The sequence below is a fragment of the Amphiura filiformis genome, chromosome 6 (assembly GCF_039555335.1).
Source record: "Amphiura filiformis chromosome 6, Afil_fr2py, whole genome shotgun sequence".
In the NCBI taxonomy this organism is placed as follows: Eukaryota; Metazoa; Echinodermata; class Ophiuroidea; order Amphilepidida; family Amphiuridae; genus Amphiura; species Amphiura filiformis.
In genome coordinates this window covers 32,430,705-32,450,453 of record NC_092633.1, presented here as the reverse complement: position 1 = coordinate 32,450,453, position 19,749 = coordinate 32,430,705, and the positions used below count along the sequence as shown (strand labels likewise).

At 37.4% G+C, this 19,749-nt stretch overlaps 1 protein-coding gene across 5 annotated transcripts in view; it reads left to right on the top strand.

Moving 5' to 3' along the window:
• LOC140155288 (SEC14-like protein 4) overlaps positions 1 to 19,227 on the top strand; it is a 35,403-nt gene extending 16,176 nt beyond the window's left edge. For all 5 annotated transcript variants that reach the window (XM_072178064.1, XM_072178063.1, XM_072178062.1 and 2 more), the window contains exons 8-13: positions 5,447 to 5,542; positions 6,695 to 6,839; positions 7,683 to 7,789; positions 11,876 to 12,024; positions 14,804 to 14,955; positions 16,126 to 19,227. In XM_072178064.1, coding sequence (XP_072034165.1) covers positions 5,447 to 5,542; positions 6,695 to 6,839; positions 7,683 to 7,789; positions 11,876 to 12,024; positions 14,804 to 14,955; positions 16,126 to 16,250 — 774 coding nt within the window. In that variant the 3' untranslated portion in view covers positions 16,251 to 19,227. The remainder of the gene's footprint in view (positions 1 to 5,446; positions 5,543 to 6,694; positions 6,840 to 7,682; positions 7,790 to 11,875; positions 12,025 to 14,803; positions 14,956 to 16,125) is intronic.
• Positions 19,228 to 19,749: the final 522 nt, after the last annotated feature.

The following is a 19,749-nucleotide window of genomic DNA, read 5'->3' as shown; positions in this document are numbered from 1 at the left end:
TATAGGGTATAAAACGTTTTCATAACATTCAAAAACATACTAACATTTTAAAAACATTTTTTAAATATTGCTGTAGTGTGTTTTCATACAAAACGTTTTAAAACGTTTGTATGACCTTTATATAACCCAACATTTAATGTTATTAAAACGATTTTATCTAAATCAAAACCCAAACTATAACATGTTTTAAACGTTTTGAAAACATTTTTGTGTATGCTGGGATGCCAGCTGACCAAGTTGCACTTAAATCTAATAAAAATTCCTTTAAAAGGAATAGGGTGGGCAAATGAAAAATTGTCAAGAGAAATGAAAGAATGAGTAAGTCAAGTTCACAATTAAAAACAGGAAATATGACACAACATCGATTTCCAATAGGGAATAACACAAAACGTATAAAACAAAGTTAAAAGAGTTTTTAACTTTATACGTTTATACGTTTGTTATTCCCCATTGGAGGTTGTGTCATATTTTCCCCTGATTTTAATTTGATCTATTGCTTATCCTTTGTTCTCTGCTGGTCAGTTGGAACAGATTTTCCATGTTTTTATATTAACCCTTCACGTCATAACACAAGACGTTTTATGTTAACATTTTATATAAAACATGGTTATAAAACTTTTGTAGATAATAGTTATTTAAAACATTTTCGTAATCATACCTAGAGTTTTTTTTTATCATCAGATAGAAAGCATTCTGCTCATCTTCTCTGGTGAGACAACAGGGCTGGGGTATCTTTCCATATCAAAGTTTAAAAATCTGTCATATCAATTTCCTCAATATGTTGTATTGCAACTTATGAGGGGAAATGTTTGATTTTACAATATTTCGATATTATTTTTGAACTTTGTAACTTTATTATGATTAACATAACTGTATTTCAAAGCGTCAAACTATATCATTATTTTCTCCCAACAAAAATAATCCAGGGAATAAAATATTCATTCATATTTCTACTGGTGCACATGCAATAATTTGTCTATAATACCTTATACAAGCACTATTTGTCACTAGATTTGAAAAGTAAATAGCCTATGTACACACTGAACACAATGCACATACAAGCTGTATTTAAGTATAGTCCTCTTGCTCTATGAAAAGGGATGTTTATCCAGGACCAATTACTAGTTCAAATGTAATTATCCCCTTCAGCCAAATTCACTCAAGGCTAGACTAGGGCACCCCAATGATAAACCACAGTAGACAAGCCAAAAGATAGAAAATTGTTATGTAATAATGGTATTATGGGATATTTTTACACCATTTTGATAGCTCTATAATTGGGCATCAGCAGGGGGTAATTGGATAAATTTGTGGGTTTGATAGTAATTCCTTTTTGGTAGAGCAACCAGAGTATAGGCCTACATGCTGAAGCTGTCAGTATAAAATGATATATATGACCTTCACGATGCTATTAATTTAGCCCAAAGATAAGGAAAACTAGCAAAACTGGTGAACTGGTACTGTTCAAATAAAAACATCTGCAAATCTTGCTGCAATTTCCAAATAGTATTTCTATTACTTAAATAATTATTTTTGTTATTTCTTTTAATACAAACACATTACTGCCTATGACGACTTTATCGTATTACTTACATATCAAAATCAAGTAATAATTACAAAACTCGCCGTAAACTATCACCTCTGTGGGTGTTTGGGATATAACCGGCACGAATATTTTCTCAACACTGCGGCATGTGAAAAAGTAGGTCAATAGTCAGAGAATACAGGGTGGGTGCGGCACGCCGCACCCACCCAAAAACCGGGGAATAGGCCTACATGAATATTATTCTACACCGCATGCATACTAACTTCAGCAGCATTCCAGGAAGAAAGGAAACATTTAAGGGAGTGTTCATAAATACTGGGGGGGGCGCAAAAGGTTTAGGTCTCCAAAAAGGGGGTCAAAAAGTTTTTGCTTCTTATAGAAGGGGTCAAACAAGTTTTTAACAAGAAAATACCAAAAGAACAAGAACATACCAAATTTATGCGCGCTACACGCGCTTTTGGTACCAATATATTTGTCCTCTCAAGTTAACATTTTCCATATTTAGGTTTCACACATTTCAAAACATACTTAGTGATGAATGTTTTCAGTCATCCAGTTGTATTAGGCCTATATGAAGTTAGGAATTAAATCAAAATACTGGACTTACTATTTTTAGCGGGTCAGTTGCCTGATGAAGTGTGATGGTATCACACGCAACGTAGCTTTGTTAAAAATAGTAAGTCCAGAATTTTGATTTAATTCCTAACTTCATACTTATAATTATAGTAAGTTTCGGATTCATTTAGCCGCTTCTCTCATTCTTCTTGCAATCTGTTTTGAGCCACTCCTTCGTCCGTCAACTGTTACTCTAGTAGCTCTATCTAAATTGCTCATTCGAGGTATTATTTTATTCGGCAATGGCTAGAACATTACTACGTACTAACAGTTCATCAACTCGTAATCGGCGGGCCTTATAACATCGCGGATTAATATCAATATATTTTGTTTCGAGAATTGTCTTGTGACATCTCACCAGAAGGACTACAAATTATAAATTGAAGTCATATATTTTGTCTACGTTCTTTAATAAGAAAAATATAGACCAGGCAGATCAACCTATATCGTGGATCTACTTTTTAGGAGTAGTGGTAAAAGTCTAATAATTTCCGCCGATTACGAGCTGATCAAAGTACACATGTTTAACAAGGAACAAGTTGAGTTTTAATAAAGGCCATAGAAATGTTTTTCTTAAAGGTTTGTACCATTCAAAGAGTTTAAAGGGTCAGTAAAAATGTGTAACAATACATTAAATCATATATCATTTGAAGCAAATGAAATTAGCATTTAACATGTTTAAGCCGTCCGTTATAACCTATTCGAGTTTTACATTATGACATAATATAGGAAATAGATTATAACACGATGCATACAAGTAAACACAAAATACTACGACATTGAACATGTTTGGTTGTCATGATTGTATAGATAGTCTACATTAATTTGCTTCAGTTTGCAGTAAGAAGTTGATGTCTAACTGCTGATGTTATAATTGGTAACATAACTATCTACTATACTGATGAAATGACTATACTGGTGATGTTGGCATTGGTGACATAGCTATCTACTGAGTGATGTTGGCGTTGATGACATAGCTATCTAGTGCTGATATTGGCATTGATAACATAGCTATCTACTGCCGATGTTGGCATTGATGACATAGCTATACTGCTGATGCTGGTATTGATGACATAGCTATCTACTGCTGATGTTGGCATTGATGCCATAGCTATATACTGCTGATGTTGGTATTGATGACATACCGTAGCTATCTACTGCTGATGTTGGTATTGATGACATAGCTATCTACTGCTGATGTTGGTGTTGATGACATAGCTATCTACTGCTGATGCTGACATTGATGACATAGCTATCTACTGCTGATGTTGATGACATAGCTATCTACTGCTGATGTTGATGATATAGCTATCTACTGATGATGTTGGCATTGATGACATAGCTATCTACTGCTGATGTTGGCATTGGTGACATATCTATCTACTGCTGATGTTGGTATTGATGACATAGCTATCTACTGCCGATGTTGGTATTGATGACATAGCTATCTACTGCTGATGTTGATGATATAGCTATCTATTGATGATGTTGGCATTGATGACATATCTATCTACTGCTGATGTTGGAATTGGTGACATATCTATCTACTGCTGATAGCTAGCTACTGCTGATGTTGGTATTGATGACATATCTATCTACTGCTGATGTTGGCATTGATGACATAGCTATCAACTGCTGATATTTGCATTGACGACATAGCTATCTACTGCTGATGTTGGCATTGATGACATAGCTATCTACTATACTGATGTTGGTATTGATGACATAGCTATCTACTGCTGATGTTGGTATTGATGACATAGCTATCTACTGTTGATGTTGGGGTTGATGACAGCTATATACTGCTGATGTTGACATTGATGACATAGGTATATACTGCTGATGTTGGTATTGATGACATAGCTACATCTACTGCTGATGTTGGTATTCATGACATAGCTATCTACTGGTGATGTTGGCATTGATGACATAGATATCTACTGCTGATGTTGGTGTTGATTATATAGCTATCTACTGATGATGTTGGCATTGATGACATAGCTATCTACTGATGATGTTGGCATTGATGACATCGCTATATACTGCTGATGTTGGTATTGATGACATAGCTATCTACTGCTGATGTGGGCGTTGATTACATAGCTATCTACTGCTGATGCTGGCATTGATGACATAGCTATCTACTACTGATGTTGGCATTAATGAAATAGCTATCCACTGCTGATGTTGGCATTAATGACAGCTATCTACTGCTGATGTTGACATTGATGACATCGGTATATACTGCTAATGTTGGCATTGATGACATAGTTATCTACTGCTGATGTTGGTATCGATGACATAGCTACATCTACTGCTGATGTTGGTATTAATGACATAGCTATCTACTGGTGATGTTGGCATTGATGACATAGCTATCTACTGCCGATGTCGGCATTGATGACATATCCCTGATATTTGCATTGACGACATAGCTATCTACTACTGATGTTGGCATTAATGAAATAGCTATCCACTGCTGATGTTGGCATTAATGACAGCTAGCTAATGCTGATGTTGGCATTGATGACATAGCTATCTACTGCTGATATTGACATTGATGACATAGATATCTACTGCTGATATTGATATTGATGGCACAGCTATCTACTGCTGATGTTGGCATTGATGACATAGCTATCTACTGGTGATGTTGGCATTGATGACATAGCTATCTATTGTTGATATTAACATTGATGACATAGCTATCTACTGCTGATGTTGGCATTGATGACATAGCTATATCTACTGCCGATGTTGGCATTGATGACATAGCTATCTACTGCTGATGTCAGTATTGATGACATCTACTGCCGATGTTGGTAATGATGACATAGCTATCTATACTGCTGATGTCAGTATTGATGACATCTACTGCCGATGTTGGTATTGATGACATAGCTATCTATACTGCTGATGTCAGTATTGATGACATCTACTGCTGATGTTGGCATTGATGACATAGCTATTTAAGCCTACTATTGATGACAGCATTGAGGTGTTATCTACAGCTGATGATGACATTGATAAATAACTATACCTACTGCTTATATAATAATAATGTTGACATTGATGACATTATATAGCTATATCTGCCGATGCACCTGGCTGATAGGAGCATTGCCTTTTGGTATTGATCATATATATAACTGATCATGCTGGTTATTGATAACTTTTCTTTATTATAGCAAAGTATTATCTAGTGGTATGAAAAACATAATAATATAATATAATATTTTATATAATATATATACTTAGTATATCGTATTTCTCTTTAATGCCTAGCTTGGTCGACGAGTTGAACAAATTACCATGATAGCAGACTTAGAGGGTATGGGACCACACTTTTTGTGGCGACCGGGACTCGAATATCAAAAATCAGTAAGTACCCTTTAGTGATTTAAATTGTGATTAAATGCATATACCGCATTCATTCCAATAAGCGCCCAGGGGAACTTTACAATGTCATTTTGGGTGGGCACTTATTTTTAACCTGGTTTACCTAATTTTTTCGTAAGAGCCTTTTATTAGAGACGTATTTAGGCCTACCTATGTTATAATAGGGTCCCGTTCTAGTAGCTTTTCTGATGCAGTAAATGTATTGCAAGTTTACACAGGACTTCAATATCCTCAAGCTATTTCACTGTATCAACGTCTATCAGTCACTTCAACATTAATGGTACCCTTTAGCAAATTGAAAATACCCTGGGTGGGCGCTTATTGGGGTATGGGCGCTTATTGGAATGAATACGGTACATGAATACAAAATACTTACAATCAGCATGCAAGTTTACCAACAACTTTCTGCAGCGGCGTAGGTATGCTTTTTTCTGTGAGTAATGGTGGTGTTGGGTGAGATGGTGTGGACTAGAGTATAGTAGTAATACATGCAGGTGTAGATTGTTTGGGATGGCGTATGAAAAGCCTGTTTGCATATGTGGGTGGGTTGGGGTGCATATGTGTGTGGAGGTGTGTAGGGGGTGGTGATGGTCATAAAAAAATAAATGTAGATATTTATATAGCGCTTTATGCCATAAACAGCCTCAAAGCGCTTCACATTTATTCCGCCGTCATTAGAATATGTTTGTAGCCTGCAATATTGGTGCAGGGTTCATCAGCACAACAACTGTGACAACCCCTAACAGCTTCCCATTGCACCTGGGTGGGGTGAGGCAAGCGAGGCAAAGCGCCTTGTCCAAGGGCGCAACACGGTGGTGGGACGGGGACTCGAACCCATGCACATCAAGCAAGCTCTTAGATTATGAGTCCAAGGCCGTAACCACTGAGCCACCGTACCCTCATGGTGGATGTGTGATTGGGGGTATGGATGGAGAGGGGTTACAGAGAGATATGGGTTGGTATGTTGCCGCATGTGTGGGGTAAGGGTGGCATGGAGTGCATGTATGTGCAACAGTGAATACCCACACCATTTAAAAACATAAAAACAAACAAACAAAATTCAACCAATTTGTGATTTCTTTGTTCGTAATTATTTTATAATTAACCTGTTTGTGTGCTTCTTTTAAATTGAAGGCTTCAGCAGATTTCGAACAAAATTACCCTGAAACAATGAAGACATGTTTATTGGTTAACGTACCTGGAATATTTCATCATATATACCCCTTGGCTAAGTTCATACTCAAGGAAGAAGTAAGGCAAAAACTTAAAGTATTAAGTGGTAAGTCAGACTTATTATATATTAGACCTGTGCTTGTTTGTTTAAAAAAAGTTATCACATTAATGTTTGTGGACAGCAGTAGGCACCATGGGAGGGAGGGCATGGACGGGCAAATACCCCCAGTCAGAACTCTTTCCCCCAGTTCCTCCAGTAAAAACTCAAAATTACGAATTTTTCCAATTTTTGCAGCGATTTTGCCCAGAATTGGTTGATTTGCCCCCCTGAAAATGACTTTGCCCAATCACTCCAATTTTTCCAATTTTTGCAGCGATTTTGCCCAGAATTGGTTGATTTGCCCCCGAAAATGACTTTGCCCAATCACTCCCCCATAAAAAGGAGATTCCTGGTGCCACCACTTTTTTAGATCAGATCAGTGTTCACTCTCCAGAGGCTCCGGAAAATTTGTAATATTGGGGTGCCGGGCCTTTTGGCGACTAGATTGTTAAAATTTTGTGATGGTGTATGAAATGGGCTGTTCCAGTTGAAATCCACACTACACCTGTAGAAGATTTTGGAAATATGTTCCATAGGGGGAGTATGTTTTTCAAATGTAATTGGTCAGGGTTAATCATTTTGAAACTCATACTCCCCTCTATTATGGTTTTAGCTTTATCTTCCACAACTGGAGTGAGTATTTCAAATGGAAGCTACCCAGTTGTCTATTCTATTTGAAACTCATACTCCCTCTGTGGAAGACTTTAGCTAAATCTTCCACAGGGGTAGTGTGGAGTTTAAATGGAAGAGCCCAATGCCTATTATCATGCCTATTGTGATAATGATAAAGTACGCTCATTTTGTAGTGTAATGTTTTGGGCTGATATATTTTGTGATTCAAACTTGCAGGTAATTGGAAAGAAGAAATTTTACAGTATATTGATGCTGATCAGCTACCTGTACACTGGGGAGGAACTCAAACTGGCCCTGATGGTGATCCTAAATGTCTGCATATTGTAAGTATTGTATTGCACTATTCCATTTAAAATCCACACTACCCCTGTGGAAGATTTTTGAAAAATCTTCCACAGGGGGAGTATGAATTTTAAACAGAATGAACACATTAGGCATCTCTATTTGAAATTCATACACCCTCTAAAAAAGATTCAACCTGATTCGTCCACAGAGGGAGTGTGGGTTTCAAATAGAGTTGGTTAATATGCTCATTCCATTTAAAATCCACACTCCTGTAGAAAATATTTCCAAAATCTTCCACAGGGGGAGGGTGAATTTTAAATAGAATAACCCATTTGACATGAGAGCCAGGGATGTAGCAAACCAAACTAGGCCAACTAAAAGAAAACCATGTTTAGCATCCTCACCCACTTCTTTTGGGATCCTGCTTTTTTTCTTTTATTTCAGACATAACTTTTTTGTAAAAAATGTTTCAGAAGTTATTATCATATTGGATTGGCAATAGATTTTCTTCTGTCCAATTGGCTATTCCATTTAAAATCCATACTACCCCTGTGGAAGATTTAGCTAAAGTCTTCCACAGTGGGAGTATGTGTTTCAATTAGAATAGACAATTGGGTAACATCCATTTGAAATACTCACTGGATGATATGTGCAAACCTATTAATACAGGGGGATTTTCAAAATGATCAACCCTGGCCAATTACATTTGAAATTCATACTCCCCCTGTGGAAGATATTTCCAAAATCTATGGGGGTAGTGTGGATTTTAATTGGAATAGCCAAATAAGCATTTTAAAGCAGGTTTGGTGTTAATCATTTTATAATAGCCTTCTCCTCTTCAAGTTTCAGTTACACTAATAAAATGGCCATTTTTGCATTGTAAAAAAGGCCTCCTTCCTTTTCAAAAAGGCTGGATACATGTTGTGAATTTTTTTCATTATGAACAATTCCAACTAAAAACAAAGGTGATTTACTCATGTTTAAGTAATGTTTCACCAGACTATTGACTCATCACATCAGGAAGCACTTTAGAGGGTGTGATGAGTTGGTTAAGTTGTTGAATGTGTAGTAGGCTCCCTCATCCTTGTTCAAAGTGTCATGTCCTTTCCTGCATGTGGATGGCTGCGGATCCAAAAGGCTTCTTTCAGCCGGCTGTGAGGTAGTGTATCAGAGATATTTTCTCTGAAAGTGTGAAGCAGTCTCTGCTTCAAAGCAGTATAGAATATAATTGTAGAATTCCTTCTCGCCCCCATACACTACGTAGCACATGCAGATATATGTAGTGTATGAACGGTGTCTTGTGGTTCGGAAAGTCACGTAAAGCTGTTGGTCCTGTGTACAGGAAGAGCCAAATCCTGTGCACGTTAAGTGTCAGAGCTTTTCGAAAAGAGAAGGGGGACCATCCCCGGTTCTGATCTCTGTATAATCACCTCCTCTAAGTTCCAGAGGACTTCCAGTTTAGCTCAAATGAGCTGCTATAGGAAGTACTAGAAAGGAAAGGAAAGGAAAGGTAGTCTTATCAGCATCACTATCAATGACTTTAGAGTCCTCCCAATTGATGGGAGTGATTTCTAGAGGCCACATGATCAGTAATAGCAGATATATGTGATGATGAATTTATCAGTCTTGTGAAGCCAGGTCACATTCTTGCGCATCTACACGTCCTGGGACCCCTTTATTTTTTTGTTTTGGATGGTTTGGACCACTTAAATTACAAGTTGAAATTAACCAATTAGTCCGATCAAAACTGCATGGACCCTTTAAATTTTACGATGCACAGAAGCTTAAATTATATAAATCCCTTGCCGAGTTGCTCATAATAAAATTTTGTCATTGCTGATACAAAAAGGAACCAATTATGACACAAAAAACTTATGGAGTATTTGACCATTTTCAAAGTTCAGAACTTTGGACCCCTTAAAATTGTCATTAGTCCCTTAAATTTGTGTTTTGTAGGGCTTAAAATGTGCATAAAAGTCAATTGGACCCTTTAACATTTTGAGCTTGCATTATCCCTGGATGAAACCATTAGTGTAGTGGTGAAACCCCAGGGTGAAATGTCACTAAAATGTGATTTAATCACCTTCGTTTCATAAAGAACAAAATTCACAGTTAAAATCAACATACCTAATGCACTTGTTCATAGAAAAAAAAGCTAAACATGTTGTTATTTTTTTAAATGTGAGTAAATCACCTTCTTTTCATAATGAACAAACCTAACAGTTGAAATCAACATTATTTATGCATGTATTCAAAGAAAAATGAAGCTAAACATTTTTTTTTTAAGCGTGAGTAAATCACCTTAGTTTTATAATGAACAAAATACACAGTTAAAATTAAAATGCCTTGTTCAAAGAAAAAGAAGCATAACACATTTTTTTCACGTGGCCTTACTCATTCTCAGTACAAGAGTAATTAATTTGTTTGTTTCTCACGAAAGAGGAAGTTTTTTTGAATAAAAGAAATAGCCTAATTGTTAAATGAAAAAGAACCATTGTAAACAAAAGGTCTTTAGCTTTGAAGCAATACTTACCACAAAAGAAAAACAAAATCAGACAAACAAACAAAACCCTGAAATGAGACAATAAACAAATTTAAAAAAAAAGAAGTTAATTTTCAGATATAGCCAAACAAAGACAATGATTTCTTTTGTTGCAATTGTTTTGGAAACACTTCAATATATCTTTGGAACTAAATGTTCAATTTCAATGGGGTTTTCTGCAAAATTATACAATTGTGCAAAAAAACTGAAAATAGAATATGCCCGACTTTAGACTGATTTTGCTTGATCACACCACATAATGTTCATAGATGATATTAAAATGCCAAAAATACAAAGTTATAAATGCAAGCAATTACTTGTCACATGTTTGTAACACGGGACTGTCTAAGTTCATCCGTCATTTACATATGTATATCAATCATTTTGTCAAGAATCTCTATTTTGATAAATTTGATATTCTTTGGAGATGAATAAAATATAGAGCACCAGGATATGTTAATAATATTGAGTGGCTTTGAGTGTGATACAAGAATATTGTACAAGTTGCAGATAAGTGCAATATGTTTCTATCAAGTACTGCTGATGCAATATTTTTTGTAAATATGGTAAACTCAACCCAGAAAGTATCAAAACGATTATAGATGGTCAGATAAACATCTCAAAAAAAAGTAATTAACCCCCCTTAAATAATGTCCATTATTCAAAAATGGACTATTGTATTACAAATCTGTAAAATGCGTTGGAAGCAGAATTTATTTCTGCGCATTTTGACACCTCATTTATCGATAGCCCAGAAAACAATAAAACACCGGTCAGTTTAATGTAGTGAGGTCCAGATTTGAAAGTTGCACTTACAACAATACCAAAACACTCAGATATCATTATACACACATTGTCATTTTCAGTTTTAAACTCATGTGATTTAATGGTTTTTACAAATGTCTCTTGAAACTGTTGTTGTAATGTTCACTTTCATATCAGTTAATATCGGGTGTGGTTCCTTCTGCCTGAATATTAAACTGCCAAGCACCTCCGCCTCATACTGTTTATGCGTGTGTACAGTACAATGGCTGCGTGTGTACAGTACGTACAATGCATTTGGCTTGAATAGGGGCTAAGTGCAACTTTCAAAATCCGACTTGAAGCCACTCAAGCGCCCATAACTCGACCAAATGATATTGTAGAGCAACAAAAGAGGTATCAAAATGCACAGGAGAAAGCTGCGCTTTATATACATTAAATAAGTTTTTGCTATATATTCCAGTTTCCGATATATCTGACCATCTATAATCATTTCGATACTTTCTGGGTTGAGTTTAGTCATCCAGGTACTTTGTAGACATATGCAATATGCAGATTTATTGTATTACTCAGAAGGCTGATATAATAATCAATATTAGTATTTGGATTGCTTTAAAATCTGCGTGGGTGTGGAATTTCATGATTGGTTGGCCAGTGCAAAAGGTCTTTGCAAACAGTAGTACTTGCTATGCATATGGATGTGTAAGGCATATTATCAATCAATCAATCAATCAATCAATCAATCAATCAATCAATCAATCAATCAATCAATCAATCAATCAATCAATCAATCAATACATGTTTACTTTATCACCCACAGATAGGAGAGGGCCATGGTACCAAAGTCCCATCAAGTTACTATATGACAACAAAGGAACTAAGTAGTAAACACTGTATTACCCATGACATATCTAGAGGCAGCTCACTCAAGTTACAGTATCATGTATGCAACCCAGGAACCATACTAAGGTATATGCACCAGCAACATCCTGAAAAGTGTGTGGGGGCATCAATATGTCTTGAAAAGTGTGTGGGGGTGTGGGTGTGTGTGTGTGTGTGTGTGTGGGGGGGGTGTTTAGCCTAACTGCTGAAAAGAACAAAAAGTGGTTGAACATACCCCCATCGGTATATGTTAGGGTGTGTAGGGGTGCCTGTGGGTTTTGTGTGGAGGTGTGTTTACCGACAAACAAGGACATGCACATGATATTTTACATTTAAACTGGACCACTCTGCAAAGGGGACTGATGTCCTCGGTTTTGGAGGTCTGCAAACGACCACAATTGCATGTATAATGCATTTGCGAGATACGACCTCTATCGTGCATTAAATGGGCGCATCCAGATATTTTTGGCTCACCCCCGTAAAGAAGACATGGGAAAATCTTAATATTTTTTAAGATCTGACCTCGTAAACAATGAGGTCAGATCATAGCCAGCAGTAGTGCATAGAGTATCATGCCTACGGATTTCATCACAGTCTTACCTTAGCACGCTGGTAAGCAGCGTTTGAGATGGTGTTAATCGATAGTCGATAACCGATAATCAATGATCAATCAGCTATGAATATTTAATTGGATTCTAAAAATAATGATCACGGACTCTCATGTTCAAATGTGTGTGTGTGGGTTTGGGGGGGGGGGGTATACCCCCCTCGCATGTTGGTGGTAGCAATTGCTGAGGACGGCTTTTTACCCCTAAAGAAGACATGGGAAAGCGCAAACTTATTGGGAATCCCATGTCTTCTTTAGGGTAGGTGCCGTTAATTTCTGGAATAGCCCACGGTCTGCCCCCCCCCCCAACTTCATAATCAGAAGCTTTTCCCACCACGCTAGTAGATGCCATTGTAAAGTAGTGCTAGAGTTGGTGCGGTGGGGGAGAATATATAATTACAGATAGTCGATAATCGATAATCAATGATCAATCAGTTATAAGCGTTCAGTTAAACCCAAACACGCAAATGATGATCAAGGAATCGCTAAGAATGATTTGCTTCTGGGTAGGAGGGGGGGGCGTGGGTGGGTGAGGCGGAATCGATAGTCGATAATTGATTATTGACTATCGATTATCGATTATCGATGATTAATTATCCATAATCAATCATTAGTTTATCCATATTCATTGTTAAAAAATGTATAGGCCTCCGCAACCGACAAAACTAGGAATCGCTAAGGATGATCTCCTTCTGGGCATGGGGGGGTGAGGGGAATTGATAATCGATAATTGATTATTGATTATCGATTATCGATAATCAATTATCATTTATCGATAATCAATCATTAATTTATCCATATTCATTGTTGAAAAATGTATAGGCCTCCGCAACCGACAAAACTAGGAATCGCTAAGGATGATCTCCTTCTGGGCATGGGGGGGGTGAGGGGAATTGATAATCGATAATTGATTATTGATTATCGATAACCAATTATCATTTATCGATACTCAATCACTAATTTATCCATATTCATTGTTGAAAAATGTATCGGCCTCCGCAACCGACAAAACTAGGAATTGCTAAGGATGATCTCCTGGGGGGGGTGAGGGTAATCGATAATTGATTATTGATTATCGATTATCGATAATCAATTATCGATTATTGATAATCAATCATTAGTTTATCCATATTCAATGTTTTAAAATGTATAGGCCCTACACAAGCGCCAAAACGGGATATCTGCATTAATTTGGAAAAATGATTTTCTCCAAAGTGCTATAAAAGCACACTCTTTGATCATTTCTATGCACATCGTATCTCTTGCAACCTGAAGGAGCGAAATTTGTTTCCGTTTTGAATTTCAACAACTTAAAAATGACATTTTTAAGTAAAATGAGGCTCAAATATTTTGTTCTGAATTGGAAAATCTCTCTTGGTATAAAATGAAAACTATTACGGATTTTGATGGTAAATTTCAAACTTTTTATATCAATCATCATATCCGTGGCACGTGGTATTGTATTTTGAAAGCCATCCGAGTTTCCATTTTGACAAACGGATAACAGCAAAAATAGTTTTAACATTGTCATCTATGGAAGAAAAATCACAAAACTGCCTTTTTCTCAAGAAAAAAAATTGGTTCAAAATCGTTTTATAAGATCTTTATATATGCTTAATAACTTAAAAAAAAAAAAAAAAAAAAAAACGAAAACAAATTCTAAGCTGATACTTCATGTAAATGATTTCCCTCCCGAACCCAAACCCTAACCCTAATGCTACTCATAACCCTAATCCTAACCCTGACCCTAATTTCGTGTACAAGTAGGCCTACATGATAAAGAAATAAACAAACTATATTGGAATATTGGACACTTGGACAATAATAGCCTCATACACCCAACTCCGCCTGCTGCTTTCACTTCACTCTTTAATCCCTGTTATGGAACTGTGACAGAAGATTGATATACAGCCTGTCAGAGCGTCCGAACTTTTGTGTCACGTGACCCTGCCTTATTATATACCGTCCGCAGTTGCTAGGTAAAATTGCATCTCATACACATATACACAAAAAATGGTGAAAAACGTCCTTGGTTTGTTGATTGAATGCGGTTTCAGATGTCCGCATTTGCATAGTCCTAAACTTTGTCCACAATTGGAGGCGAACGCCTGTAGAAGTGAGTGTGTGTGGGAGTGCATGCATGACATATATATTAACTTATTTAGGCGTACATCAGATGATAATTTCAACTTATAAAGGGAAAGGTTTCTTTATTCCCATAAGTTCAAGCATTGTTTTATCAATTTTTTTGCTTTGCAGATATGAGTTTCGCACTAAACATTATGATCTAGGGTTCTCAGTTTGGAAGCAAAATGATGATGGAAGTATAGATGAGATTTTGGAGAAACAGCGATATAATTGTCAGATGGTCCCGGAGGATGGGCACATTACTTTGGAGCAACCAGGAACATGTAGGTGTTCTTAATGCCATAGATTTCCATCAAATTTTAATTTTGTTATTCTTTACTCAAAATGCTGAAATAATATTACTAGTAATAACTGGTAGGATAGGTTTCTGTCGATTTTAATCCGAAATAACAAGATAAAGTGAAAGAAACCCCACTTTTCAATTGGGCTGTTTCTAGGCTATGTGCGATATATTCAAAATATACCCTACACTACAACTTCAAGAAATTCTTCTGCATACTTTTTCCCTACTGCATGCCTTTTCCTTACTGCATGCCTTTTCCCTACTGCATGCTTTTTCCCTACTGCATGCTTTTCCCTACTGCATGCTTTTTCCTTAGTGCATGCTTTTTCCCTACTGCATGCTTTTCCCTACTGCATGCTTTTTCCCTACTGCATGCTTTTCCCTACTGCATGCTTTTTCCCCACTGCATGCTTTTTCCCTACTGCATGCTTTTCCCTACTGCATGCTTTTCCCTACTGCATGCTTTTTCCCTACTGCATGCTTTTCCCTACTGCATGCTTTTTCCCTACTGCATGCTTTTTCCCTACTGCATGCTTTTCCCATTTTCTTCAGAGACATACTTTTTTGCCTTATATGTGACCAGATCTGGTCCAATCAGGCTAAAGTCGGCAATAATGAAACTGAGATAATAGCCAAAAAGGGAGGAGAAAAACCCCCCAATAAAAAACATACGAAAATGGACAAATAAAAGGTTCATCATATTGCAACCAAGTATTCAAGTGATCTGGGGATTCAACATCAGTAATTGTATGTATTGAGCTTTAGACTAGTAATTCAATTTTCGAATATTCCGACTTTTCGAAATTTCCTGAATGGATCAGATTGGGTCACATATTGTTTGTGCATGTGTACAAACTTGGGGCTACACATGCACATTAATTTCCTTTTCGTGGAACAAAGTTAATTTAGTACGATTATTCTCCATTTATAACACAATATGAACTTGGGGTATGCACATTAATTTCATTTTCATGGAACAAAGTTAATTTTAGTATAATTATCCTCCAGTTACACCAAAATACAAACTTGGGCTATCACACACATGCAAATTAAGTTCCTTTTCATGGAACCAAGTTAATTTAGTACAATTATTCTCCATTCACACCACAATATATCTTACAAAATCTTTTTTTTTTTTTTTTCTTTTCAGATTTTGTGAAATTTGACAACAGCTACAGCAGACTACGAGGAAAACATTTAAGCTACTGCATAGAGCTGATCAATCCAGGAGAAAATCTGGAGGACACTAATCAAGAAAACACTCACAATAGCTAATGCAAATATGCATGGTATCTATAGACAGCTCATAGCTATACATAATTCTTGGGCCAAAGCTACAAATTTGGCGCCAAGCAAGTGAGGCAGTTGTATCATCATTTTTGAGGAGTAAATAAAAAAAAGTAAATCGAAGGGTCAGAGCCAAAAGGCCCCAAGTACAAAAACAACAGTATGTTTTTGTACTCAGGTCTTCTTGCCTCTCACACATTTCATGCATAGTGTTGCACTTATGGCTTTACATTTCCGCTGATAACAGTTTCTGTGGCTAGAACTTGTTTATGGTGTACAATCATAAGGTGCATGCTCAATGTTTTAAGGATTATTTTGGTACCAAAATCTCATTTTGGCCAAAAATGCATTTAGGGCCTTTTGGCTCTGCCCCCTCGAATTATGAAAAGAAAGCAAGGAAAATAAAAAGAAAGAGAAATAGCGAGGTGAAATTCTTAATTGCTTCATTCTGTGGGCCTGCCTGGGTATGATAATAGCTAGTGGCTGACCAATTTAACAACTCGCACACAACAAAGTGGACTTAAATGTATTTGGCAAATGGTCAAAAAAATAAGGTGAGCCCAAATGCCTTGGCTACTGGTCTGTGGATCAAGTCTTGTCTCAAGTTCAGTGGCATAGGTTTGTTTTTGACATGGAGGGTGTGGTTGGAAAAAAATTCTTGAAGCATAGTGAATCCATCACCTTTTTGGCGACAAAAAGATTTTGCCATATTGAAGCTGAACTGGTGAAATATGGTATGAGAGTGGAATTAATGCACACAAAAATTAGCACTTTTTCGGCTAAAATGGCCAAATATGAGGTTAATTTGGTCAGAGAAACCCACGTACAGGTGTCAACATTGGGGGGGGGATGATTGTATGGGCCAGTTGAGAGTAATCCCATGTTGGATTTTGCAATGGCAGATTCTAATCGGTGCAATCCATAGGTGTAGATCCGGGGGATGGGGGATAAATCCCCCCAATATTTTGATAGGGAATCACCCAGACACCCAATGTTGATGCCTGTATGAGAGTTTCTAACCAAATTAATCCCAGTATTTGGTCATTTTAGCCTAAAAAGTGCCAATTTTTTCGTGCTTCGTGCAAATTTATTCCACTTTTGCATCACACTTCACCACTTTAGCTTCATTATGTCAAAAATGTTTGCGCGCATTTGTACAATAAACTTATGTCAACAAAAAGCTATTTCAAGAAATTTTTTCCAGCCCCACCCCCCCAATGTCAAAAAGAAATCTACGCCACTGCTCGAATCTGCCACTGTGAAATCCAACATGGTGTTACTCTCAACTTAAGACCAGACACAGTATAGTTTACCCAGCCATGATACATCTTGAGTATCTGGTTTCATATCAAAAACCTCACTTGACACCACCAGTGTATATTAAATTTCACAGGGGAGGGTTGAAAATTAAAAAACAAAGAAATACAAAGCCAAACTAGAAACCACAGTTGTGTTTGACCAAACACGAATATCTATGCCCGTGATGACCACACCTAACCCCCTTCCCCTATTCACAAACGAAAACTTGGTGAGCACCATGTGAAACCCCTTGTTTTAAACTTTCATTTGATATACATGTAATGCTCATAACACTAGACTGGCCCACACTCTCTCTAATACCCTACCAAGCCCTCACTCTCATTTATACCCCACCAGACCCTCACTCTCTCTAAAACACCCCCAGACTGGACCACCGCTCTCTCTGATACCCCACCAGACCCTCACTCTCTCTTACATGTATACTCCACCAGAAACTCACTCACTCTAAAACACCACCAGGCTGACCCATACTCTCTCTAATACCCCACCAAGCCTTCACTCTCTCTTATACTCCACTATACTCACTCTCTCTAAAACACCACCAGACTGGCCCACACTCTCTCTTATACCCTGCCAAGCCTTCACTCTCTCTTATACCCCATTAGACCATCAATCTCTCTAAAACACCACCAGACTGGCCCACACTCTCTCTAATACACTACTAAGCCTTCACTCTCTCTTATACCCCATCAGACCCTCACTCTCTCTTAAACACCACCAGACTTGACCACACTTTCTCTTATACCCCACCCCTTAACCAACCACACTCCTTGTCCCATCATGACAACCTATCAAGGAACCAAAATCAAAATGCCTACACATTCCCTTTTAAGGGAGTTTTTGTCAAGTGATCAGTTTCCTTGACGTACGATTCAGGCCGTTATCATTGCAAATACAGGTAGCTAACAAAATGCGGCCTATTAAGCTACACTGTGTTAATAGTTAGTACCTAATTTGCAGTTTAAAGCCTTTGAACTTTACCCTCTGGGGTTGCGGCTACCACAGAATACATCTAGGGTTATGGGCCATCATTGTACCAAGTATGAACCCTGAGGGCGCTGTAGTTCTTGAGCTGGAGATGTTTGAAATTTTACACATATTGCTCCCTGTAGCCCATGACTTTTGACCTCTGGGGTCGATGTTACTGCAGAAAATATCTAAGGGTCATGGGTCATCATTGTACTAAGTATGAACGCTGGGGGCGCTGTAGTTCCAGAGCTAGAGTTATTTGAAATTTTACACATATTGCCCCCTGTAGCCCATGACCTTTGACCTCTGGGGTCGATGTTACTGCAGAAAATATCTAAGGGTCATGGACCATCGTTGTACCAAGTATGAACCCTGAGGGCGCTATAGTTCTTGAGCAATAGCTGTTTTAAAAGTTTACACATATTGCTCCCTGTAGCCTGTGACCTTTGACCTCTGGGGTCGTGGCCACCATAATTTATTTCTAGGGGTCATAGGCCATCATTATACTAAGTATGAACCCAGAGGCGCTACAGTTCTTGAGCTAGAGATGCTTCAAATTTTACACATATTGCCCCTTGTAGCCCATGACCTTTGACCTCTGGGGTCGAGGCTACCCCAGGAAATTTCTAGGGGTCATGGGCCATCATTATACCAAGTACGGGCCCCGAGGCTACTTTAGTTCTTAAGCTAGAGGGGTGCAAAGGACTGGTCTTAAGGAGAAGGAGAAGAAAGCGAAGAAGGAGAAAACTAAGCGCCTAACGAATACAATATCTATGCCCGTTGCACGCAGGCATAGATAATTTCCTTGTAAGGGGGGGGCATTTATACGTGGAGGTCGCCCCACAACACAGTGATTATTGCACAAATAAAACCGACAAGCCTGGATTGCTTTTCAAATTATATTGATGTTGCATTTATTCATTACATCATTTTATAATACATAGAACAAGAAATAAACTGACAAAATAAGCAATACAAGTATACATTTTCATTTGTTATATGACATAAATGCTTCACTCGGTTATTTTCGAACTAAATTAGTCACAACTTGCAGCCCTATTTCAAGAGCAGCAGCAGTTTGGTAATATTTGCCAAAAATAACTCTATTAACTACCGTTTTTCCATGAAAAAAAAAATTACATTATGAAAGTTTGAGATTTTATATAAAAGCAATTTCTATGTAATACAGGAACATTGC